Source organism: Rhea americana, unplaced genomic scaffold, assembly GCF_003343005.1.
Source record: "Rhea americana isolate MKP2758 unplaced genomic scaffold, rheAme1 scaffold_430, whole genome shotgun sequence".
Classification (NCBI taxonomy): domain Eukaryota; kingdom Metazoa; phylum Chordata; class Aves; order Rheiformes; family Rheidae; genus Rhea; species Rhea americana.
Window position 1 is genome coordinate 199347 of NW_028186569.1, and position 27230 is coordinate 226576.

The 27230-nt window shown below is 52.7% G+C and overlaps 1 protein-coding gene across 1 annotated transcript; it reads right to left on the reverse strand.

Annotated features, from left to right (window-relative positions):
* Positions 1 to 94: 94 nt before the first annotated feature.
* CADM3 (cell adhesion molecule 3) lies at positions 95 to 16386 on the reverse strand. The gene is made up of 11 exons (XM_085315576.1): positions 16374 to 16386; positions 12776 to 12916; positions 12390 to 12542; positions 12030 to 12167; positions 11610 to 11780; positions 10313 to 10403; positions 9690 to 9859; positions 6812 to 6934; positions 4600 to 4725; positions 3954 to 4019; positions 95 to 3269 (listed from the first exon to the last, which is right to left on the reverse strand). Exons 1-11 carry the CDS (start codon positions 16384 to 16386, stop codon positions 3151 to 3153), a joined length of 1311 nt encoding a protein of 436 aa, XP_085171702.1. The 3' UTR covers positions 95 to 3150.
* Between the last annotated feature and the right edge of the window lie 10844 nt (positions 16387 to 27230).

Genomic DNA, 27230 nt, shown 5'->3' on the forward strand with positions numbered 1-27230 from the left:
AGATGTAACCAGCTAACCTCTCTCCCTTGCAGACCCCCAGCGGGGGGTGGTTTTTGTAATGATCTACACCATGTAGACTCATAATGAAATTAAATTGTATTTGAAAACACRTCCTTATATTTTTATTTTAAGGAATTACGTCTATTCAATAGTGGATGTTAAAGAGCTTCAGAGTAGCATCAGATCACACATTCATACATGCTCAGGTGTGCAGTGAAATAGTTAACAGCATCAACATTTGCAGTGTTATCTCTCACAGCAACGTTAGCATCCCTTGAAATGAGCTCAGAGCTACTGTCTTGGACTCTGTGCAGACCCAGGCAGGTCTACACGGGTTGTGTTCTGACTGTACAAGCAAGATCTTTCCTGCATGAGTAACTCTTCCAAAAAGGAGAATAAAAAGGAGCACAGCTACGAGATGGCTCTGCCCATCCTCCTCTCCTGGCTTGTCCCCCTGCATTTTGGGACACTGCAGGAAGGGCTGTCAAGGCCAACATCCTCCTTCAAATAGATGTAAAGGGAGGAACAAAATGGGGAAAACTACAGGTTTTCTTCATCATATGTGATAAAAACTTGATGCATTTCTTTCTCAGGGTTCATAATATCCTGTTGCCTGTGTGCTCCTGACAGACAATTTAGCTGTGGTGAATCTAGTCACATCTCTGCAGCTGAGACAAATGCTACCACATCATTCATTCATACCCCTAGAAACTGTAGCAGTGCCAAACTCCTTCCTCAAGTCTGTTTGGCCCAAGGGCATCCTTCACCCTGGCACTGCTTTTAGCTTCCCAGCACCAGCCCTGTGCTTTGYAGCCCCATTATCCTACTTCTAGCACTACTCACTCTGGGAAGGCTTCCTGGGGCCTTTTTCTCTGTGCCATGTACATGGATCTGTGCCCTACTCTCAGGATCTGGACAGGAGGGACACGATCAATCCCTGGCAGGTGGCAGAGGCATCTTGTACTCCATGACACAGGAAATAGACTCTTCCTTTACCTCTCAGGTGAAGTTACCCATGCCACTGCAGGCTTTGCCTCCTTCCAGAAGGGCTCTTCTTCCCCAAACACCCCGAAATCAAAGGGGTACACAGCTGAAGGACAGCTCCTCCAAACTCTGCATATCCAGGCCGAGCAATGCTGGGCTGCTGGGCATGTGGGAAAACCTCATCCCAAATACCAGAGGCATGGTCTGGCTCTCCAGGGAGGCATGGAGTATCCTGCAGACTGTTGGAGCACACAACTCCATGCAACTGCAACGTGCATCCCATGGATGTAGKGTTGGGATGAGGAAAGTAACCCCATGCAGCTGCAATGTGCATCCCATGGATGTAGGGTTGGGGTGAGGAAAGTGGACCCCTGGGACATATTGCAGAGATCAGAAAAAGCTTTTGGCTTTTGTCTGACTTGGAAGAGATATGGTTTCTCCACAGGGAGGCCCCACAAAGGTGGGAAGCAGGACAAGCCTCCCACCGAGCCTCCTCAAAGACCCACAACCTATAAAACATGTAATCTAGGCATTTAGACTGCTGTTAGCTGCAGCCCCTGGAGCCAGGAGGAAAACAGCCTTTTCCGAACAGGAACTCACCAGGCCCGAGGGAATGTCTCAGATATGACATGGAGTCCAGCACTCTGAACAGTGAGGACAGATGTCAACCTGCCAGYCTGATCTACAGCTGAATCCCTCCCTCTTCCGCAGGTTGGCTGAACTCTGTCCTGGGCTATACTGAGCCATGTGTCTCTCTGTGGGGTCCCATGCCCCTCAGCACAGCGCGATGCTCAGTATCTCCTCTGGAAAGGGGCTAGGAAGGAAAGAGAAGCAGACAGGTCCAAGGAACAGACCCCAGTGGAGCCTCTCCTGGTACGTCTCTTCCCAGCCAACAGAAATCCCAGGCCTCATATCACCCTGGGCTGGTAGCAGTGTTGACCAGGTTGTTTCCAGCTCACATCCCCTCAGGCCACTGGGCCACATCAGCTCCCACTGCAGTCGTTCTCGGGATTTAAACTAYCCTTTTCAGAGGCTCCTGGGGCCCCACAGCTGGGCCTAGTGAAGATGGGAGTCATGACGGCTGCAGGCCTGCTAGATCTCCTGGCTCTGCCCTGTGTTCCCGGTGCAGGTGGCCTCCTGCACTGAACATCTCAATAGATGGTTTAATTGATGTTTTCCAGTCTGAGAATTTGCAATTTAGGGCTTTTCTTCAGATTTTCCCCCAAGCCCCTGCCCTCCCCCCTCCCACTGGAGTGGGAACAGGGAGCTGCAGTTGCTCAGCAGCTCCCAATCTCTCCAGGGGTCTCAGCGGTTCCCACCCTGGAAGCTCACCCCCCTTCACACATCTATCACACGAGGACAGTTCTCCTCCCAAATGGACATTGTTTGACAAGAACCACCAAGGATAAAATCAGTGCAGGGTCCCGGGGTCCCTCCTCACTTGCCCCAAGCTACACTCCCAAAGGCGACATGTGCTGAGCCCTCAAATGCAGATATTGCCCATCAGCATCCTGTCCTGTCTGCTGCGCCAGGGCCCATGGCACTCCCCTGTCCCCAGCCAACGGGCAGTGCCTTGAGTTTGGCTTGGGGAATTATGCAGCAGCCAAGGCTGGCAGGTAATGATGGGGACACAGGTCCCAGCTCTCAGTGGGAGGCACAAGGCAAGCATTGGTAACAGAGAGGCCACCCGGGTGCCCAGAGCTTATACCAGAGCCTGGAGCTGATTTTATCCTTGGATGTAAAAGAAACCAAAATGGAGAGAAACAAAGGAAAGAGCTACATCGACCCCAGCCCAACATCCCAACCAAGTGCCCAAAGCAAAGAGCAGCCACGAAACCAAAGCAAAGGTCCAAAGGAAGAAGGAAAGTCGCTCACTCACTAGTTGGTCTGTGTTTAGTGCGAGCGCYGGTCGCAGGGATGGAGGTGCAAGCAAGCAAACGGGGCCGGGGCTTTCGCTGTTCGTAGTAGTAACGTTTTGTACAAGTTCAAGAAGAAGCATCATGTCTCAGGCCGGTCGCTCTCTGCTCTCTGTCCTGCCATCCCTCTGTCCGTCTGTCTGCCCGTCCTGGGCGCGAGAGAAAATCTGTTGGGTTGAGTTGGGTTTGTGGTCTGGTTTCCATTTGCATTGGGGTTTGTTGGCTYCATTTCTCGCCCTCTCCGGTGCCCCTAGATGAAATACTCCTTCTTGTCATCACCGCTGGCTTGGCCGCCCTCTGCATTGATGATGGCCGTGTCTGCGTCTGGGGCATCATCTGACCCCTTGGCCTCATGGGTCAGGTAGGTACCTGAGCAGGAAGAGAGTGTGCAGTGTCACGTGCTGATCACTCTCCCAGTGCTATGCTCCCGCGCAAGCAGGTAAAAGTCTGGCTGCCTGCAGGGGCCCCAGTGGCAGAGCTCAAGGGCTTGCTGGAAAAGGCACTTCCAGCCCACTGCAAAAATGGAGGTGAGAGGAGAAAAATCCTTTGGATTTGCCCTGAAATGGAAAAGTCACTGGTTTCCCTGGGATGAACCCTGCCCCAAAATCGTTCCTCACCTGGGCTGCTCAAAGCTTCCACTGTCGTCTGTAGCTATAAGTGAAACTGCCCCCAGCTTTGCAGGCAGTTGCACTCAGCTGCACTTCCAGGTACACCTCCTGCCCTCCCCACCATCCAGCTTAGCCCTGCTGCTGGCATAGGGCTCTGCCCCTCCCTGCATTCCTGTCCCTGTTCCCCATCAGAAAACTGAAATGTTTCTCTGCAAAATGACAGTTTGCAAAGAGAAGTTTTCAGGTTTGGGGATGCCTGCAGAGAGCTGATGCCCAGAGCCATGTGGGCTAGCACAGCGCTTGGCAGGAGGACACTGGAGCCCTCGACATGTGGCTCCAGCTCCCGGCTCCCCCAGGAGCTACGTGTCCCAATGCCGACATGGCATGGGGCAGATGCAGGCAGCTCTTCTGGGTTCGGAGGGCAGGGAGGGGGGCTCTTACTCACACATCACCTCTGCTGGTTTTTGCCGATGTCTGGATGTGACCGTCTCCCCGTGTCTTACGCATACACCTGCTGGGCGGATGAAAAGTCCAGGGATGGGGAGGTGGAAATGGTGGATAGGGTAGGAATAACAGGATTGTAGAGGGCTCAGGGGATGGGCAGAGAGGGCAGTGAGAGAATGGGAGATGGGACGGGGCAGGCATACCACACGGTGCAGAGACAAGGACTGATAGGACAGGCAGTCCTAGGGCTRTAGGTATCAAGCCATGTAGGAGAAAGGGAGAAGGAAGAGGGGGAAAAGCTGTCTCTGCTTGGTGTTGCCTAGTCCTGCTTGGCTCCAAGGATTTACCAGGACATCTCCGTGCTGGGGTCAGTGCTAGCACAGCACTGTGGCCTCTAGATCTTGGAAGGCTCTTTCAGCTATRTAGAATTTCTCCAGATACAGATCTGTGGCAGGCAGGATGGGCAGTAACCTCCCTTCACCCCTGCCCCATGCTGCCTACTCACTTTGGTGAAGCAGTCYGGATCCCAGGCCTGAAGAGACCCATCCAGGATGAAAGCACACTCTGTCCTGTCTGCCACAGGGACGGTCGATAGGCATGGGAGTCTTGGCTATGTGCTGCCCGAGAGGAGTTTGCTCATGCCTTACCTTTGTGTCTGATCAGGTAGTGTCCCAACACAATGAGGAGGCTGAGCAGGAGAAAGACGATGACGGCAACCACTCCACCAATAACTGCATGGTACGGACCGGAGGTTGATGGCACTGGGCTGGCATCTGTCCATACAGCATRGAGRGAGAAAATAGAAAGAGAGAGATGTAGGCCCTGCTGCATGTCAGAGGTTGATGCTCATCCCCAGAATTGCTTAGGGCCAGAGACAGGAATCTTTGCAGAGTCCAGTCCTGCTTAGCTCTGTGCAATACAAGATGTCTTCTGGCACCACATGCAGCATCCATCAGCCTGACCCCACCACAAATGGGAAGAGAGAGCTGTAGAGGCAAAGAACATGGAAGAGAGGAGCTGAGATGGGAAAAGAAAAGGGATGGTACCCACGGAAACATCAGAAGCAGGGAGGGCAATACAAAGAAGTGGTTCCTGTTTGCAGGTGGCTGTCAGAGCAGATGAGTCAGTGCTGGCTTCTGTGGGGATGAGCTGAGAGACACTGAGCCCTGAGCAGCTGTGCTGGGYGAGAAGCAAGCTGAAGAGCCTGTCTAGGGCAGGGATGAGCAAACCTAGCCTCCCTCAATRCCCTGGTTTCTTCACTGTSAGAGTGACAGAGCACTAGCACAGGTTGCCCAGAGAGGTTGTGGAGTCTCCTTCTCTGGAGATATTCAAAGCCTACCTAGATGCAACCCTGGCTAAYATGCTCTAGGTGACCCTGCTGAGCAGGAGRGTTGGACTAGATGATCTCCARAGGTCCCTTCCAACCTTACTGATTCTATGATTCTRTGATGTCCCCCAGGGACCAGCACCAGCAAAGTGCTCTTCCACCGCACATGCAGCCCATGCAGCCATGTGCACATGCACCTCTGCCCTCAGGATCCTGYAGACCTGCAATCCCCATTGCTCTCCTGAGTGACTCCTCCTCAGAGGTCTCCAGTCAGCTCCAATCCTGTTCTGTCCTTTGCAGAGGGGATTTCTGCCCAAGAAGGCAACAGGTTGAGCAAATGGCTCTGCATGAGATGTTCATGGCTGAGCCAGGCTTTGCTTGCTCTTCCCCTGCATCCTGCCAGTATGAAGGTGATGAGCAGATTTGCATGRCAATGTGCTGCACCACAGGAGGTGGCAGGCAGGCATCCTAAGGAAGGCGGTCCTGGCACCATGCTATGCCCTCTTCCCCTTTTGGAGATGGAATCTAGACAGTCRCAGTGGAGTGCATCCAGTCAGCAACTGCCAGTCCCAACCAGCTGCATCTCATAGCTGAGTCCACAGCAGGGTCCTGGCATTTGTCCTGACCGGGTGGCACTTTGTGTTTGAGAATGTGGAGCAGCACCTCATGGCAACGTCCCCTCTGTAGGAACAGCAGTACTTGGGCCAGGTGGAGATGAACTCAGAGCCAAGCTAGGAGGCTCCTGACCGTGAGGGGCAAAGTGTATCTTTGTGGCAGCCTGTACCCAGGGAAAAGCAGTCTCATGGTGAACTGGGTGAAGACATTTAGCATCTATTACAGGGACCAAATTCTCCTTCCATTCAGTTCTCATCCTTCCAGCTCAGCTCCAGGGTTGAAAGAGCCAGAGAATCATTCAGAGGATGAGGTGTTTGTACAGGATAGTGTGGAAAAAAGGAGGCACAGGAAAGAGGAATGACATTTCACACAGACACAAAGCACGGTTTACAACTCAGGGACAACTGCTGCAACAACCTGCCACACAACAACGCTCCAAACAAGAGCGTGGGGGGTGACAACTTGAGGAGACTCAGGGTGTGAGCGAGTGTCCCATAAGAAAAGCAGCTCCCTGCTGGACAGGATGCACTTCCCACGGTGCAAGAGACACATAATGGCATTTCCACTCTTCATGCCTCCTGGCAGTAGTCTACATTAATGTGATGGGAGCAGGAGATTGGGCAGCAGAGACAGGGAAGGGTGGGAAGCACCACTGTGCAGCCCATGGTCTCACTCCTTGACCTCTTCTGCCATGGAAATGCTGTGTACCGCCATCCAGAAGTGCTAGCTCTGCTGGGAAGGTAGTTGCTGAGGCCTGACATGCCAAGAAGCGGTCAAACTAGACCAGACCCTTGTTGGACACCTGGGATGTGGCAAGTGTCTCCCACRCCCACGGTTGGGCAGCCATCCTCCTGCAGACCTTCCCCTGGCTGGGGAGCAGTAGGTGCATAAAGAGAAAGAAAAGGAGCTTACAGTACCTTGGATGGGAGCTGGAGTGAAGGATGAAGCGGTGGCCATGGTAGCATGAGTGATGGGCTGGGAAGGGCCTGGCGGAGGGGCTGGAGTGGAGTGAACGTATGGGGTGGGGAGCTGGGAAAGATCTGGGGAGGACAACAAAAACAGAGGGACACAAATCAACCCCTCGGAGAAGCCAGCTAGCTTTGATAGAGCCCATTTGAGGAGGCCCCAGGTCCCCATAGCTCCCAGCTTGGCTCTGCCCCTGCATCACTCAGCCCTTTGCAGTCACCCTGGCATGGAACAGCCAGGAGACTTCCTGCCTGGGTGATAGGGACAGCAAGCCCTGGCCTCCTAGACACCCATCTTTCTCAGAGACTCCTTCCACCACCCTCTTCTCAATAATGCTGTCCCACAGGTCCCATCTTACCCTGATCCAAGCCTTGCTCCTCTCCCTGCCACTGTCCTCTCATCCTCTGATAAAACCCACCTAGGAAAGCACTCCTGTGGATGCCTTCCCCCATCTCTTTGATATGCTGGGTGCCTAAGCATACCCCAGTAGTYTCCTGGGCTCCACTGGATCCCTTCMTGTGTGGGATCCTAGGGCTGGTAAGGTTGGGAAGTGTCACCTGGCACAAGGTCCCACCTACACTTTCCTAGGCACATCCTTAGGATCGTTCTGTCCCTGCTCCCCCTCGCTGCAGACCRTGACAGCTGCTGTGGCAGGTAGGCTCAAGAGGGCTCAGCTGGGCAGGGTAGATGCTCCGTTGACRGTGCCTGAGATCTGAGTGTCTCTGGGGAAAAAGAGGGGGACTTGAAAATTGGAACCAGGCCCAGATGAGAGGTCCTCTGACAGGTGCTGTGAGACCAAATGGGCAGATAACACCATCTGGGTGCTGTGTGCTCATGGATGGGTGCTGCGCACCCAGGATGTTGCTGTGAGATCCTGTTGGTTGCAGAGTGGACCTTGCATGCTCTGAAGTCATGGCTGGGTGCAGAGTCCTGTGGGATGATGCTGTGAGCTCATGGCTAGATGTGGTGCAARGATGGGTCTGCACTGGAGATGAACACACCAGCTACAAGGACCAGAGCTCAGCCTAGCTTTTGAGACAGCTCCAGCTCACCCAGTACCCTGAGGTAGGGCTTCAAGGAGAACTAGCTCCTCATAGACACCCCTGCACGCAGAGTTGACAAAGGGAGTGGTGAAGCTCCAGGAGAGGGAGCCTGAGAAGGGTGAAARAAGAGTGATCGCCTTCTGTTGGGGCTCAGTGGGAAAACAGGTACGGACCAAGGAGGATGGTGAGCAGTAAACAGTGTCAGTCCAGCACAATGCCACGGCTCCCTGCAGCAACAGCTTCCCTAGGCTGGCAGGGTCCAGTGGATCCAACACCCCAGGGCTCTGGCCATGAGCAGCATAGGGAAACAGAGGGTGCAAAAGGGGAGGAGAGAATGGGGCATTTAAGGGCTCATGCTGGAAAGGCAGAAGGACTTAGTGGAGCACTGTGCCTCAGAAAGGATTGCTGCCATGCATGTTCTCTATCCACAGCCATGTTTGTGGGTGAAGGATAGTGAGGGTGCCTGAAACAAGAGGGAAGAGAAGGGCAAGTGAAAGGGAAAAGGGAATAGCTGTAGCATGTARGAGTGTTGGAGTGGAAGATGGAAAGTCTAAAGCTGATGGAAGGGASAGAGATGGCAAGATGTTTTGTAGAACAGGCAGACACCCCCAAATCCAGGACTAGATTCCTCATTGTGGGGCAGTAAGGGAACCAGCTCCTACCAATGCTGGAAAACTGCAGGGCAAGGGACTGGGTGCTGAGCACACTGAATCTGGGATAGGGCAGCACAGCCACTGGCCTCCCAAGCAACCCTGGCCAAGGAAGGGCCTGAGTGCTGGAGAAACACTGAACAGACCTGCTCCACGTGCAACACACAGCACTCAGACACAGGCAGGGCTCAGCAACAGTGAACACGGTGCTTGCAGCAGCAGAGCAGAACCAGGAGCAGGGAGAGGTGGCAAGGGGACAGCAGGCAGTGAGGAGCAGGTGACATGTGGGGTGACAACAGATCTGCTCTTTCCCACACAAGGATGGATGTCAAATGTGGTAAGCAATGTTGAGGGGCACAGGACAGCACTGCAAGCCTGCAGTTCTGGCAGTTCAGGGCAAGCCATTCAGCCCATCCCCAAAATCTCAGGACATGGCTGTCAAGGAACCCTGCACTTTGGAGTGGTAATGCCATCAGGAATCTTCCTTGGCTGCAATGCGTGGAGGACCATGGCATGCATAATAACATAGAGGCTTCTTTGCCTGTGATCTACTCAGGTCCCACAGGCTCCAGCCCCAGGCCTGCAGGCCTCTCAATCCCCTCATTGCACCCTCTCCCTCATCCAGCAGGAGGCGACAGGGACCAAGCTCAGCCTGGGCTGTGCTTTGCCCCTTCCTCAACCCCTCCTCAAGCTGCTCTCTGCCCCTTTTGGCCCTGACCAGCAGCTCTACACRGTGTCTGGTGAAACCAGGTGTCCCCTCCTTACGCTGTGTCACATGTAGAGGGGAGCAAACGGCTGTGGCTGAACACCAGAGTGGCCCGAATGGGCTAGGGTGAGGGCTAGCTCCAGGCTAATATAGACAGCAGCAGGGAAGGACATGGCAGGAGCCTGAATACACCTGGGGGAACTGGAGATGCTCAGCACCTTGTCAGCAAGCATGCTGGGACCCCAGCCGTGCRTGCGCTCTGAGTATCCACACTGTGCTGCAAAGCCCCTTTCAYACCACAGCCATCCTGAGCAAGAAGCCACATCCATGTGTCCCTCCACGAGGGAGGCAGTTGGGATGGAGGTGCTGTGCCAGCTGACAGCTCCCGGGAGGAACCGGGTGATGCAGGGTGCCCCACGGCTCCGCTTACCACTGACGTCAAGGTTGTACTTGGCCACGACGCTGCCCATGGAGCTCGTGGCCGTGCAGACGTAGGTGCCRCTGTCGCTCTTGTTGAGGAAGGGGAAGAAGAGGACGCTGTCGGAGCTCAGCTGCAGGGGTGTGTCGCTGCCTTCCTTCTCCCACAGGAACTCCTGGGGGCTGCRAAGTGGTATGGAGGTGAGACACCTCTCCCTCCCCAGAACCTCAGGGCTGGTGGGTGCGAGGGTGAGGCAGAGCAGAGCCACTGCCTGAGCAGCGGAAGGGATGGTGAAGGCATGGGAACATTTAAGCAGGAAGAAGATATCCATTTTAGAGATGAGCCAGAGTGTATTCACAGAGTCAGTGAGAGGACAGAGCAGGCCATGGGGACTTCATCTGTCCTCCACATGGTGCCCAGTCCTGCCTGGCATTGACACAAACCCACAATACCCTGCCCTGAACCCAGACTGCCCTGGTCTCACCCCGTACTTCCCTGTCCTATCTGCAACACTCTGCTCTGCCAGTGCTCCGGGGAGGTCTAAACGGCTGCTTTGATTCCCCAGAAGAGTGGCAGATGGAGGAGGGATGCCAGGGCCCAGGGATGTGGAGCTGGAGGGAGCAGGAAGGCCTTACACGGGGTTGCCCTGCCCGTCACACTGCAGCCGGAGCTTCTCGCCTTCCCGCGGGTACAGAGGATGTGGCTCGATCTTTGCTGTTGGCTTGTCTGCATATAGAGAAGAAACACAGATGGATAACAGCCTGCCCCCGTCCCACACCTTGCAGGGGTCCTGCTGGCATCCCCAAACCCTGCTCCTGTCCCCAGTGCATCTCTGTACACCAGCCCTGCTGCTGCACGCATGGGAGGCTGCTGGCAGGAGGGTGAATGCACCGTGTGTGCCTGTGGCCCAGTAAATCATTGGGATTGGGGGGGGGGGTGGATGAGAGGCTCTAGGTGTGTCAGGCAACAGTGTGGCCCTCAAGTCCCCTACCCCATCCTCATGGGGGGACGTGCAAGACGAAGGGGACAGAGAAAGGCAAGGCATGGGAGATAGTGCAAATGCATCTCAGGGAGTGCACAAGCAGGTCTCTGGGAGACAGGCACAGACAGGACACAGGGGATTGTGCAAACAGGACTTGGGGAGCTAGGGACAGGCAGGACATGGGGAGAAAGCTGGCAAGACTCAGGCAGGTGACACAGGCAGGGCAGGGGGATGGAGAGGTAGTGGAAGCCCACAGCATGCATGTGCAGGCAAAGTGCCCCTGCAGCATCTGCATGTGAGGCTGTCTGTGAATTTACGAGTTGTGAGGATGTGTGTGTGCAAGTAGGTGCCCTGTGCATGTGTCTGCATATATGTGCAGCAAGGCTCTGTGTTACAGGGCAATGTGATTGTACGTGCACCAGGATCATGTGTACTGCAGCTGTGSGTGTGCACACACGCACCTGCAGGTACACCGCAAGGCTCAGCCTGCATGCGTCAGGAATGTGGGTGCGCACATGCAGCAGGGTAGCAGGTTGGTGTGCATGTGTCCACGTGCACATGCATGCACAGCAGGGCAGTGAGCATGCATGGGTGCTTGTCAGGGATGCACATATACATACAGTGGACTCTGGGTGCACGTGTGCCGTGTACAAATACAGTAGGACTCAGACCATGAGTGTGTCAGGACTGCGTGTGCATGTGTGCATGACAGCTGCCTAACTGTGGTGATGCTGAGGCTCCTGTCCCCTCCTGCTCTCCCAGCTCTGTCCCCCATGCCTATGACTCTGTCCCTTGCTCCATGTATCCTGTTCCCCCAACTCCATATATCCCTGTCCCCCACGGCTCCGTCCCCTACCACCCCAGCATCCCACGTACAGTGGACCTGCAGCTTCTGTGTAGTCGACCTCCCCCCACGGCTCCGTCCCCTACCACCCCAGCATCCCACGTACAGTGGACCTGCAGCTTCTGTGTAGTCGACCTCTCTGCGTTCTGCAGGGACTCATGGTCCACAGTGCAGGTCACTTCAGCGTCATTGTCCTCCTTGGTGACACGGAACTCCACTCGACTGCTCACTGTGAAGGTCTTCCCATTGGGGTCCTCTACCACCTCGGTGCCTTCATCTGTGGGGACAGGAGGGACTGTTGGAGGGGAYGGGGACATAGGGCGTGGTTCCTCGACAGAAGGATCAGGCTGACATGCATGTTGAGCAGGAGGCACTCTGACCCTGTCCTGTGGTTCATGGCAGCATGGTTTGCCACTGTGGTCCAGTGCTGGTCCCATCTGTAACACCTGGTGTCACCTTTGCCTCCCTTGTGCTCCTAGCTACACCCCAGTCCCTTCGGGCACAGCCCCCCTGCTTGTGCACCTACCYTTCAGCTCCTTGTTGCCCTTCCTCCACCGGAGCTGGGCTGCAGGCTTGCTGCCAGAGGACCGACAGGTCAGTCGGGCTATCTTCTCTTCATCGATGGGCTGCTCGTGGCCAAAGATTTGGGGTTTCTGGGGGATTCCTGGTAAAGCAGGCAAGAAATGCAGCAGCCTATTAGCTCAGTTGAGTGCCACTAACCAGAGATAGTTATATACAGACAGGCACACTGACAGACATGACAAGGACATGCCATGGGTCAGGATGCAGGGAGGTGGCAGAGATGTACAAAAGGAGAATATCCCATGCAGGGCAAAGCAAGTAGGAGGCKAGGAACAGGCAGGAGTAACTGCTGCTTGTGGCTTACCTAGTACAGTGACGAGGGCCTTAGCAGTCCGCACAGGCATGGTGAAGATGGAGCAGGTGTATTCACCCTCATCTGACAGCACCACATCGCTGATGCTTATGGTCAGCTCATTTGGTGTGGACTTCTCCAGCTGGATCCTGTTATCTCGCAGGGCTGGGAGAAGAGGGACAGCAGGGTGAGCAGCAGAGACTCAGTGCCACCAGGGCCCTCCACTGGGTCATGTTTTTACTCAGCAGCACCAGTGGGCAGCAGGAAGGAAGATCACCTTCTGGGGTACAACCTACCCCCCAGTGAACCTTCTCCCTGTTCCTGCAACCCTTTGGTCTCAGCACTTGTTCAGTTCCCCTGAAGCAGCCCTCTCCCATCCCCCGCTCCCTTGCATATACCTCGTTTCTCCCCAAAGTAGAGGGTCTGCTGGGCAGGGTTGGACCACTGCAGTGAGGAGTCATCAGGATCTTCCACCTGGCACTTGAGCACCACTGTACCACCAGCCACCACCGTCTCATCTGATGTCGTGGGCTGGCTCTCTGGGCGCAAATGGAGAGGTTAGTGGGGGCCCTGGGCATTGCCACACCTGCAGCATTGCTGAACAACAGACAGAAGGAAAAGAGGAGGACAGTGGCACCCCCAAAGTCCCTGGGACAAGAACGGCTCCTGTGCTGGGCTGAAGAGGTTGGGGGGCTCCCTGCCCCTATTCTGGACAGCCAGGCAGCAGGGCAGACTGCAGGAGGACCAGGTGCCTGGCTGCTCTTGATGCTAGTGGTGGTGGGATGGGGCGGGGTAGGGGAACACCTGCTGTCAAGGGTCTCACCAGATACAGGAACAATGGTGCCTGTGAGAGCAAGTGTGTATACATACATGTGTGGATGTGTATCTATATGCACATGCATACAGACTGGCTGCAGATATGTATGTGTAGAGGCAAGCACATCTGCATATGCATGTTCATTCATGCTCACCTGTATATGTGCAACTGGGCACCTCACAGTGCATTTATAGGCATAAGACCACGTTTGTGTGCATGCACACCCGACCATATTGCATCGTCCCTTGAGTGTCTGTGCAAACACATGTAATACAAGCAGGACACCTGAAGAGATGCCTGCCCTGCACACTGTACAATTCTGCTGTATGTACAGGCTCATGCCTGTGTGCACACATGTGCATTTGGTGTTCACACCTGGCACAGCCATACAGTGCCTGGGGCACACTTAAATGTCATGCATGTACACACATGTATGYACTCATGCATGCTCACCCCTTCCCAGGAAGGAGATGTTTCTATAGCAGGGGCAGCATGCGTGGAGCTGAGCCACCTTGTGTGCCTCAGGGACAATGCAGACACTCCCAGGCATGCATTTGCCCAACGTGAGCCCATCCTCTGACCACAACATAGCTGCAGAAGCTAAAAGGACTGGCAAGCAGAAGCCATCCTACCACCCTGACATACCCAACATGCAGCACCTGTTGAGATGGGTCTTCCCAGAGAGCTGCTATCCTCAGGTGTARCTCCATGCCAACCCACATGGAAATGCTAGTGTCAAGACTGGCTCCAAACACAGCCCCTGGGGCTGTTCTAACGCACAGGCAGCTGGTGCCTGCTGGGCATGAGTAGATCTACATATGAGYATGGGTATGCCACAAGGCAGCAGGAGAGCCTGGCATCAGGACAAGCACTAGCTGAAGGCAGCAAGCCCTGCTCCACTGCCTTGATAGTGCCAGCAACCAGGGCTCAGAGCTGCGGTTCTCATTTCTCTCCTCTGCATTAGGTGGTCAGYGAGACAGGAGGCCCTGCTGGCCGTTAAGCAGCCTCTTGAAGCAGGTCACTGTGTCCCTGCTGTCAACAGTGGCTCCAGAGACACAGGGCTGCAACCAGCAGAGGGACCAGCCCTGTTAATGGGCTAGACAGTGACGCTCAGGACAGTGACGGACCCACAGAGAAGCAAAGTAGCTGGCAGGAGCCCTGCAGTCTCACTAGTGGGGGTCACCAAGGGACTGTAGGYTTGAAGCAATGCTTGTAAGCATCTTTTCTAGCTACTCCTTTTTGTTGGGGAGTAGCTATCCCTTAATTTAGACTCTACAGGGTCCTTTCAGAGAAGGAACATCCATACATRTTGGAGGTTTCCTCCCTCAGTTTATCAAATGGCTGTGGACTATCCCAGTATACCCCATAGAGCCCATTCCAGGTGTAACGATCTCAGATATGATGTACAGGTTATGGTATCTGGTCGACAGAAGAAGGTCTGCAGCCTATGATCTGTGATCCATGCCTATGGGGTATGATGTGAGGCTCATCAGTTATGGTCTAGGAGTTACACTCAACAGCCTATGGTCTGCAGCCTATGGCCTTTGGTCCATCAAGATAGTCTGTAAAGTGTGGTTAACAGTTCACTAGGTGTGACCATGATCTATGCTCTCCTATCTGTGGTCCATGGTGCATAGGCCATGGTGTCAGTGACCTGCTTGCTCTCCATATCATTGCCCCTAGGTGGATTTTCTCCTGCTCTTTCTGGGCTGTGCATATCCTTCCTCATTCTGCCTCATCCTCCTCCCACACTGCATTTCTTTAGCTGTCACATTTCACTTCAGGCTCCTTAGAGGACTCCATGCTGATGAGCAGCCAGCCCAAGGGCACAGAAAGAGCACCAATGGGATCAGATAACCCTGTGCCTGCCCCCAAGGACAGCTATTTTGGGAAAGCTGATGTGCCAATGAGCCAAACTGCACCAGGGAGGTGCAGTTTCTCCCAGCATGCAGGTTGCATGCCYTCCTCACCCAGCTAGAATAAGCACTGAGCAAGTGTCATCTGCACCAGCTTCACAGAAAGAATGGGTAAAGAAAGATGCTATGTGCACTTCACTTACATGCTGGACAGTTTCACAAATCCTTACAGTTCAAACTGGTACAGCTTCATAACCTGCCACAGACTGAGAACTGGCCATAAACAAGGCAAAGAGCTAGTAAAGTCACATGGACAGAGCTACTCTCTGCAGCAGCACTTGTTCAGAAGGCAGCACTGCCTGGGGATTGACTCCAGCAAAGCCGACACCACAGAGATGCACRTTCTGGAAACCTTGCACATATGCCTAAGTTCAAGTGCAGGCTGCACATATGCACAGGTTCAGGTGTGATTGCACACACATTGCCCCTCCCCCCCCCAAAAAAAAGACACCCAGCTCCATGGCAGGTACACACAGCCCTGGAGGTGAAGGCAACCTACCCCTACACACAGCAGTTGAGCTGTTTGGCATCCCAGGACATCTTGGCACCATTCACATTTAAGCAGTGAATCACTCTCTGGTCCCTTCAAGATTGGGCTGAATCACAGTGAAGTCCTGATTTCACAGGATTATTTCCCTGGGTGATGCTCAGTGTCTGGGTTAAACTTAAGTTGCRGAAAGGATGGGCAAGCAGCCTGTTTCAAGCTGAATTTTCCCATTTTCCCCTCAGAACGGGGAAAGAGAACATTTTCTTCCTCTCATGTTACAAGTTCTCCAGAACYGCCACATCCCTGCAGAGCAGCCTGAGTCCTCTACCTGTGCAGCACTGCTAGGTATCAGCCCCAACCCTGCCAGCTGCCAAGGCTCTGACAAACCTCTKTTTATAGCCCTATGGGTCCTCCCACACCCTTCTCTTAAATTTGGATTAGGGTATTCCCAGGGTTGAATACTCCCTCACCAGCCCCAGTAAACTCTTATCGCTAATGGTAATATTTCATGCTTGCCATTGAAATTTTGTTCCTTTCCATGTGCCTGGATTTAGCAGCCAGTCCTTAGACTCTGCTACACTCCTGTCTGGTCAGCTGAAGAGCCTCTGCTTCACATCTCTTTCCTTGTAGATATTTATAGGTGGTGATCAAGTCTTCCCCATCCTCCCCTCTGATATACCAACCAGCCAGAGCGCCTGGAGTCTCGCTCCACAGCTTATTTCCAATCTGTTAATCATGACTGAAGCTTTTCCCTGATGTGTCTCGTGTTCACTCACGCATAGACACCATGCCTGGCCTGGAGAGTTCCCTGTTCACACAGRCCTCACACCAGAAGCTTTTGTGAGGATCACCAGGGGACCTGTCCCCTGGGACAGTGCCTAGTGAGACCTGTGCACCACCACAGGAGACACCTCTGCCAYATCCCATGCAGAGTGTCTGCAGCTTGGCCAGGATCAAGGCCATAGCTCTCCATTAGATCTCCCCTGTAGGGAAGAGCTATCTGTTGTCTTGTTTTAATTTAGTTAATGATACAGATGTAGCAGGTACAACCATAAGTAGGGGATTAGGTCTTCCAAGCCACTGTTGTCCAAACTCAAAGCACTCCAACTCCAATACAATTTAGGACAGAGTATAAAACCCAGAGGGAATAGCACAGACCCAATCTCTTAATTAACACAATTACTATTATCTGCTAGAGCTCTGGCCTCATTAAGGTATTAACATAGGGAGAGATTAAACAGAGCAAGGTGTGTATTTTCCCTGGGGCAGGGGGCTAGGGCTATGCAGCCACGTGATGGCACTCATGTCCATGTGCTTGTGCTGCATGACACATGCAGGGAATGCTCAGACCCTCCAGACAGGGTAAAAGCTGTCAGAGCACGTAGCCCCAGAGACCAGATAGGACTGAACCAAGTCCTTCCATCCCCCCCAAAATCCACTGGTGCCTCTGGCCTGCTCCCATAATCTCTTCTTGTGCCCACAATACTGCAAAAATCCATCTTGGTTCCACATGCTTGCTGTGCTTTCAGCGGAGTTATGAGAAGACAACACAGTCACAGCTTTGTAGAGTCCCTGCATAAAGAAGGCAGTTTGGGCAGCCAGTATCAGCATCACGCTTGCATTCAAGCTGCCAAGTCCTGTGCCAGTGCCCATCATTCTGCACTGGGCATCTCTGCACCCCCTTCTGCTCCTCYTTGGCCACCAGCAAAAGCTGCTCCAGGCTAAGTGACCAGGGAGCCAACACAAGCCTCCAGAGCRCTTTGGGGCTGCACCACCCTGAGCAAGCAATGCCTGACTCCCCTTAGGCATCAATCTGCCTTTTGAGCACCCTCACAGAGCAAGGCCAGCTCCAGATGCCAGGCAGTAGTCTGCTGATTGTGCTGTGATACAAACCCAGAGCCAGAATAGACTCAGCTTAAACATCTCTCACCCAATAGGCATCAACACTGGGAGTGTTGGGAGCAGGGGACAAGGAGCTAGGCCAAAGGGGTGGTGGTTCAGGCCACAGTGGGCACCAAGATGCTCCTGATGGCATCACTGGAGCCCAGGTAGAAGGGAAAAGCTGCCAGCAGCAGGACAAGGGTGCTGGTGTGCTCTGGGCCACACATCAGCAGCTTAGACACAGCAGGAATCCCTGGGCTTAGGTACCCATGGTGCTGCCAGGCACTTGCAGYCTATCTCAGACTCCGGGTCTCTAAGGAGCTGAGCCCACAGGACATTCACTCTGAGGTAGACAAGTGCCTGGGCAGCATGAGGTCACTCTGTGACACAGCACTATCTATGATGGAACCTGTGTCACCCCTGCCTGGCTAATGCAATCCTGGGTATCATCACAGCAGCACTCAGCACCTCACTGCTTTTTGGCAGAAGCCCCCCATCTCTCCTCTGCCCAGCTCAAGCTTTCATCAGCTGAGCCCCAAACACACTCAGGAGCAATAGGAGAATCCCCCTTGCCAACTGCTATCCCCCCAACCCAGATTTGGACCCTCACACTAGGTATGAAGACCACACCACAGATTGTCTCCCATTTCCAAGGGTATCCTTTTGGGCCCATAARATCTGACCACTGGGTTGACCAGAAAAGGCAGAATCCATATGGGAATCCAAAGGGAATCTGCTTACTGTAAAGCCACCACAGCTCTGGCTTGGCCTTCAGCCTTACTGAGGACCTTCCTTCCTGTGCTCACAACTGTGACAGATAGGAGGGACCAGGAAGTCTAGGCAGAGGTGGGTCTCAGATCCCACAGAGAGAAAGATGATGCTTCTTGATAGTGCCATAAACCTCAAGTCCAGCTCTGGGAGAAGGGGAGCTCCTCCAGACCACTACAGAAAGCCCCTTGGACTGATACAGGCCATGCAGATGACAGTCTAAGAGATGGTGGGAATCTGCCCAGAGAATCAAGGCTTGGGAAAGACTCAGGATGGGATACCACAACAGAGCCGGGGCAGTTCGGAAGCCAAGCTCTCCTGCCTGCTGCCAAAACCCCTGTGCAGGGCACACTTAGCACAAGGGACCCAGATCGCCTTGTGCAGGGCAAGGGGATGCAGCCCCCTGTTGCAATGGCTCCACTGTCTTCAGCAACAGCCTATATGAATCTCCGCACTGCGCCCTCCGGTACGACCTAGATACTCTACTCGCCTCTGCGCCATGCATGCTGACAGCTTGAAGGAACAGATGGGCACAGCTAGGCCGCTGCGCCAGTGCAGCTTGATTTAATTAAAAACCGCCATGGCTGTAACCTGCTGGCCCTTGACAGAATAGGGGCACAGCCACCATGCGAGAGTGCGGCCCCATCTGGAGAGCTGCAGTGGGAACGAGGCAGGGAGACAAGACCCCAGGAACAGCGAGTCCCACCACAGGGCTAGCTGGGGAGCTTCATCCCATTCTGTTCCTGCAGTGAGAGGAGGGACAGGGCAAGAGCCCACAAGGCCTCCATCCCTCCTTGCTTGCTGGTCACAGCCTTATCACCATACTCACACACAAGATAGTAGCAATGGGCTGTCTCCCAAGTCACTCGCCAGCCAGGCATGAGGACTCACTTCCAGGAGGACACAATGACTGAAGTTGTAGTCCCAAGACAGGGATGTTGGATAATGAGAAGCAGGGAAGATACCTCATGTGTCATGACTGCTCCCAGCTCCAGTCCCGGCATAGCTCAGTGCAAACTCCCAGCTCAAATCTCAGGACATTTCCAAAGCGAGATGAAGGCCAGCTCAGGCTACCCTATAAGGCTGCAACAGCACTACAGCTGCAGCAGATGTCTCAGAAATATTTAATACTTTACAGAGGGGTCACATTCCCCCCTTTCCCCTTCCAGTTGCCCCAAACCCTTTGAGGATACATCACAGAGGTTCAGAGGCAGAAGAGGGAGCAGACAGTTCCTGGCCACTCTGAAGCAGGATGCTCTGGAGAGCAAGCAGGTTGTGCTGTGCTGAAAGCTTTCGGACATTCTTGGCACCCAGCTTAAAACAGCTCCCTGCAAACCCCAGGGACAGGTGTCAGACACCCAGGGAAGCATCCGCACTCGCCATGCCAGCAACTGCTGCCAGCACAGAGCTGCTGACACCTGACAGCCATCTCCCAGGACATGCTGGTAGCTCAGGCTGGCACAGCCACCTCTCCTGCCCTCCGTTGGGATGTGGAGCAGCGACTGAAGCAGCCCCAGGCCACAATGCCACAAGGACAGCATGCCTGAAAAAAAAAAAAGGCAGAGAAGGGGAATAGTAGAGCTGTGTGCAGCCCTGATCCCCAGCAGCCTGGCAGGGTTCAGCACCAGCTTGCCATGCACATAGTACCTGAGGAGGGCTCCTGCCACCAGTCTGGTTCTAGCAGGTGCCTCAGTACTTATACAGAGGAGAGGKAGGTGAGCACATCAGCAGCTCTCAAGGACTCCAGAATTACTATATCCGAACCGGATAAGGCCAGAAAAACGTGCAGGGAGCTTGGGACTTGTTCTGCCAGTGCATGGCTGGACACAGGGACTGGACTCAGAGGTGTAACCAGCACAGGACCCCCAGCTGTATCCCTTCCTGGTACCGAAACACTCAAGAGGGAATTTCTGTCTTTCCAGCTTAAATCTAAGGACAACAGATTTAGAAAGYGGGAGGATGTCTGACATTTTTTCAGTCAGATCTACAACTCTTCCAAACTAAGTTTCCAAAGGCCACCAATGTCTTGCTTGCCACCCCCAGCCCATGGCCTGTTATCATCCTACAGTAAAATTTATTATTTCAGAAATGGCAAGCAAGCACCAAGCTGTTCTGGCAGCCAGGGCACCTGGGTCCCCTGATGGGACCCTTAAGAAAGGAAGAGATGGCCAGTCCCACAGCTCCATTGCAGTCACTGTCTCAGGCCCAGAGACAGAAAGTGCAGTCTCAGGCACATCACAAAACACTATAGCAATGACTTCACTAGGCCTCCTGCTTTTGTCTAAGAGCTACAGCTGCATTTCAGATCCCAACCAGCACATGGAAATTTGAGAAGCAACACTCCACACACACACGCAAAATCAATCTCATTTAATTAAATCTTTGCACTTTGTAGGGGGCTGCAGTCATATTCATGAGGGGAAAAATGTACATGTCTCTCCTGACTTCCTGAGTGCCAGCAGGACTTGCTTCTGTGGTCTTCTCCAAAACCCTTCTATTCCATCCCCAACAACTTCCTTTCTCAGGAAGGTCTGCAGCTCTGATGGTTCCAGCCCCAGGAAAATGCCATACAAGGTAACATAAATCCTCTGCAGCACATCTCTGGAGCTTTTTGCAACACAGTCTAATGGCACATCTTGTGTCTTTCAGAAGCCATTTCACCTGGAGTGCCCTCTGGGGAAGCCAAGCACAGCATATGCTTGCAGTGARCAATGCCTGTGAAGAGCACCACAACACAGCTTCCCCTGTGATATACTTGGAGGACTAGCTTGTGCCCACACTGATCTGTGGGGCAAAGCATAAACCAGGGCCTGTGAAACTGTGACAGCTACTAAACACCAGCCATACCTGTCCAGCAGCACTAGGATCACACAAACCTTGCAGCATCTGTATCACCACAGCCAAGGTGTTGGAGCAAGAGGGGTTCCTGTGTCACAGCATGGCCCAGGCCATCATGGCAATACTGCAGCTAGGTTATCTGGTGCTCTTGGGTTGTGGACAGAGAGCAGCTCAGGGAGGCAGGTTGAGTCATTCAGGAGGCAGCTAACCTGGAAATCTCRTACACAAGCTGACATCCCAGTGGGACCCCACTGCCTCGACATAGTAAGGCTGAATTGCTTCTACTGCTGCTCCCAGGACCCCAGAAATCAAGGCCAAATCTTGGTACTGTCAGAGATCCTGTAGGCAGTCAGGTAGGAAGCTGCCACTGCAGTCACACAAGGCAGGCTGGAGCAGGAACCTCTCCCAGCCTACTCAGCACTTGCAAGCTTGAGGCCATCAAGTCAGCTACAGCACTTCAACCCCTGCATCAATCAGAGCCCTGGCCCAAGGCTGTGAAATCATTTCTGTCCAGTTAGAAATCCCAGCCCCAGGGGAAAACATCCACTCTTTGAATCCCACAAATGCCTCCTGTCTGTGTTCATAGCCCAGAAAACAGTGCTGCAGTCGTACAAGCACAAACAGCAATAAAGGGCTGGCAGCCCACATACCAGCTCAGGCCARGAAAATCTGAGCCGTGGGTGGAACGGCAATGGAAGAGCCTAAACTACAGGAGTCCACCCTATGTTCTGCACTGCTGGGCACTCATCACACAATTCCTAGGCTCCAGAAGCATTACACATTATTCGAGATCCTAGGAGCATGCATGTACACTCATCTCTGCTCAAAACCCAGCAGCTTTGTACTGCGCTATTTACTGTACTGTTCTCATCTATGGTTGCTCAACAAAGCCCTGCAGTTTCAGGAGCTGGCCAAGRTGTGGTTTTACATGACATTTAGTGACACCTGGTGCAGCCACACAAGTAGTAGACAACCCCTGACACCCACCCTTGTCTCCCATCACTCAGCACAGATCCTTTCCATCTCTTTATAACCACTTGTCCTTTTTTCATTCTTTTCTATTTAGTCTAGTTTCATCATTATAAAGATCCAATTTATCTTTGTTGACACAGACATTTTCTAAGGCAAGTTATCTTCTCTCTGAGGACTGTATTTTAATAATTCAGTCAGCAGCCATGAACTGTAAAGCTCCATTTCAAGCCGCAGGCATCCTTGCCTTGCAGTTCAGTACATGGTGTATAACACYGAAGCAACTCAGCTAGAAGGGAATTTTGAATTTGGTGGGCTTTKAGTGTGACCAAGCAGGCCCAGACATCTGCTGTGCAAGCTTGGCCAAGAGCTTGAGCACTGTGTGAATCCACAGTCTGGGACACCCAGAGCCCAACTTCCAGGCTCCTCCTTGCAGACAGCTGACTGGCTCCAGATTTTGTTAACAGGGGAAACCTGCTCTTGTTTTAATACATCTGCTCAACACCACCCTTGTGTGCCTCTTTCTTCTGTGCCTGCCAGTACACACTGGTCTAGCCAGTATGCTCCATCCCTCACACAGAGAAGATGCACCATTCCCCTTGTGCTCACTCACATACTCAGCTTCAAGCACAGACAAGTGCAACAGTTTATCCCTAAAGAGGATGCAGTCTCACCTTGCTTACCAGTGCAGGACAGCCACGCCCGACTCTGAGGCTCTCCCATGCTGTGTTATCGTAGCTGGCTGTGGCACGCATGTCCAACACCATTACCTCTGCTGGCCTGTGAGAATGCTCCAGTAGCTACATGCCCCTCTTCAGTCTGAGCAAGATCAGTAGTCTTAGGGTAGATGCAGTGCAAAGGACCCTCCTGAAGCACTTTGAGCACTGCCTCCTTTTCCAGTCCTATGGTATTTAGATGCCTCTTGCACTGGAAGCCTTTACTGAGCACCTCTCACCAAGAGATGGCTAGCAAGATGGAATGGCCACATGCCAGACAAGCAAGACCAAGGCAGGGAGGGACACAAACAGCAGGAGGTGATGGAAGCAGATGGAAGGCCAGGTTGCAGCTTAAGGCAGATCTAGATCAAGAGGTGGTAGTGGGAGGGATGCCAGAAACCAGTCTGATTTGGGAGATGACCAGAAGGAGTGGGGAGCACTTCTGAGCACAGCCACATGCCATTGCTCAGCTGCTATCCCTGTGGGCAGGAGGTTCCTACTCTTTCTCAGGCTGGGCAGGCAATTCTTTCTGGCACAGTAAGGCCACAGGATTTGTGACATCCAGGCAGATAGTGAAGTTTCCCATGCTTTCATCACAGCTACAGGGACAAATTCATCCAGGATCTCACTAGGCACCCTCCTGAGCCTAAACCTCCCTCCACTCCTTTGCCAGCTCCCATCAATGTTCCTCTACCCTGGCAATACAACAGATGGACTTTCTGACCAAGCCTCTCCAGAAAACAGTGAATGTAATCTCAAAGTGACAAAGGAAAACCATATCAACACGAATACCTACTCTGAGTGGAGCAAAGTGCARCCTCTAGAGGAATCTGCTTTAGACTCCAGTTCTTACAGACAGAGATGCAGCAAAYTCCCTGCTTCAACAGCTGGTTCTGCAACAGCCACATCTTGTGCTCCAGCAGCTTATGATGTGGGGTATGAGATTCCAAGCAGTTACAGTGGAGAAGTAGACCACGGGTGCCTGTCACCTTGTGCCCAAATTCCCAACATGATAGGAGCTGAGTTGCTCCTTGCAAGTGAGCAATGCCCCTGCCAGTCAGCTGAATCCAGGGGCTTCATGTCTCCAAATACTGTTCAAATCAAACCTCAACTCCCTGTTCTAAGCATCGAGTTCTGCACTATTTGTCTAAAAGCACTRTGCACAGACATTTTCCAAGAAGGGGAAGGGCAAGTGGGAAACAGCTCCCTGTCATGACCTACTCTAAAGCATGAGCCTTTGCCAGGATTCTCCAACCACCACAACAGACTTTGGTCACAGCCTGCAGGACCCCATCAATTCTCTACATCAGCCTTAAGCCCTCTGCAGCTCTGAGAGCAGCAAGGTCCTGATCCAAGGGGCACTAACATTCAGCCTGCAGTGCTGCTGGCAAATCAGAGCTATGTCCTTGCAGGATGCTGGGATGTGGTCACCTCCCTGAGAAACATAGCAGGAAGGTGAAAGTTGTCAGCTGTGTATGACACCTGACCTAAGCAAAGCAACTGAAACATGGCTGGTAATTAGCAATTAGCAACTAAGAAACCAAGAAGGAASAAACTGAAGAAAGCTTGGTTATAAGCACTGCTGAAGCTCTCACAAATCACAGGATGCCCTCCTCCTCCAGTCCTGGCTGGCTGCTTTTAGACAAAGCCTGATCAGCGCCCCTCCTACATGCCTTAAGGATACATCCTAACCACTCTGCTTCCTCACTACCATTGCATATCATAGAAAAGCTGGGAAGCAGCCTCTCTTCCRTAACCCAGCAGCACTCCTCTTTCTGCCCTATCAAAGCACACAGCCTGGTCTCCCTGGCCCAAACATCAATTGCTCTCCCAGTTGCCTCAGGGCCAGGCAAACTCCTGCAGAGAGCTGGGACAGGAATAGGCTTGTTGGGGGGTGAGGAAGCCAGGGAACCCCTCTGATGACAGCAGCAACAGCAGCTCTGCCTGCAGCTTTGGCAGCCGCACAAACACAGGCCGCCGCTGGCTGCACTGCTCAGTCGTGTTTACACATTCACACCAATCTGGTGGCCAATTAGCTCTGCAAAAGGCAGCAACATTGTTGGGGAATCCTGATGTAAGTCATGGTGACTGCCTCTATTTCTGAGGCTGCCTGCAATTCCATGGCTGAGAACATTTGTCATTACTCCACGATGCCTGCACAGAGGGGAAAAGAGAGGAACATGTACAGCTGTCCCAAAGACAGGTTGTTTTATAAGAGGCAAGTCCCTTTAGTCCCAGTCTGAACATGTCCTGATAACTTCCCACAGTCTCACAATGCTTTGTTGCAAACAGCTATCATCAGGGAGCAGCTGCTCATATCCTCAAACAAGAAAGAAACAGGGAAAACTTCATTGGAAGCCTGAAGAGATGCTAGGGTTAGACCCTGAACTCTGCTCTTCTCATTGCCTCAGCCGGTCCCCCTCAGCAAGGGGTTAGTGCTGCTGGTTAAAGCTCAAAGCTACAATCTTCTTGGAGCCCTGAGCCAGTTGTACAGAGATAGAAGAGACTCCAGGCTCAGATACACCGCATGCAAGTCTGCAGAATGCACACAGCACAAATAAATCATTTGAGGAGACACGACAGAGAGGTAGAAAAAGCCCAGTTCTAGAGAGAAAAGCAGCATGGACCAGCCTGGGGCCCTGGGTGACTGCATAGCACACAAGCTACAGAAAGCAGCTCCTTGAGGGAGCAGGGCAGGCACTGGGGTAGAAAGGGCTCCCCTTCTCTCTCCAGATATTGATCTGTTTCAGACAGATCTATAAGGCATCTCAGGCTTAAGCCTGCTGCCAGTGCACTGCTGATCTCAAGGGCACATCTGGTCTCTCCACCAGCCCCAAGCTAGACTGTGTATCCTGGGAAGCAATTCCYTGTTGCAGACATGGCTGACTTCAGTCACTGCTGCTCCACATGTGAGCCAGGCCACTGTGAGGCATTTGAAAACTTAACAACAGTTCAACAGTTGCCAAAGTTTTCTTCAGACTCTCCAAAAGCAGATAATTCACAAAGGGCTTGGTGAACCCTTTGGTACCTGCCCCAGTGTTCCTATTTTCTCTTAGSATCATCTCACTTCTGTTGAGCAGGTCAATTTTTCATCTCCTACTATAGTAGATACAGTAACCAGCTGATCCTGTCTTTTTTGTATAGGAAGTATTCTCTTCCTTTCCCCCTTCTGAGAAAACACATTTCATTCAAACTCCCATGTGCATTTTCCAACCTCTAATCATGTCTGCTGCTCATCTGGATCCTCCTGCCTCCCTTACAACCTTCTTAAAGGCAGCATTCAACCTGGGCACAAATTTCCAGTTGCAGCCTCGTCAGCAGACAGAGAGGAGTAGTTTCATGCTGGGCCCCAGTGCAGTGTCTGTTAACTCAGAACATGCCACTGTCTCCTCTCACAAAGGCTACTCCAACCCTATGCCATGCTGCTGCTACGCCAGCGTAGTCTACAGTTATTGCTAGTGATTTCAGCTTGTGCTTTCAAACAGAGGTCATTTTGAATTCTAGGCCTCCTTCCCTAAGTACCAGAAATGCCTTTACCTCCAATGCACTGCATACACTTTGTTAGCATGTTCTCTTCCAGTACAGAAGCAACAAGCAGAACCACGCAGGGTGACACCCCTCTCCAATTGTCCTCCTCTGGTTTGACAGTGAACAGCTGATAACTACTTTTTTGAGCATGTTTTTTAGCTCCTACCCTAAGGCCAATCTCCAACATGACTGTTGCCAAGGAAACAAGCTCTTTGCTTTGACAGTTCTGTTTTAAGGATCTCCTGCCTGCCCAGTGAGGTGTCTTACAAATGGTTGCTTCAGATGCCCTGGTATACTGCTTGTTACTTTACWAGCATCTAAACACATGCATAAAAACTCTGCCCAAGCTGGCATGCTAAACTGCAGCTCCCAACTGCCCAAAGATTAAACATACAAGTTGTGCAAGAAGGTATTTCTAACTTGGGAAMAACAGCTAGGGAAACTCGGGAAGCTCTGCTTCCTATCACTGGGTAGCATGCCTCTGACAGGCACCACACACTGAAATCTCCTTCTAACTACCTGGGGAAGAAAAGTAGGGAGAAGTTATTTCAAATAATAAAATAAGGGTTCAACCCAGCTAGGGCTCCCAAAYGATTGAGCCAGAGATGGATGCTTTGTTGTGTCCAGTTACAGCAGGGAGTCTCCAGATCTCAAATGCCCAGGCAAGAGAGTTCTCAGCTCTGGCCCACCAAGTCACTAGCATCATCACATGAGACAGCACCACAAGGACTTTCACTTGACAAGGAGATGACTGTTGGTTCCTCTTGAAGAGACYCTCAGGGCAGTGGTAAGCAGCAGACTGAAAACAAAACATGTGATGCAACTCTGAGAGCAACTCTGCAATCAGGGTCCCAGCAGGACAGTCTCCAGTGTCACAGGRGGGTGACTAAACAGGAAGCAAAGCTGCCAAGACAGACAAAACAGAGTCGACCA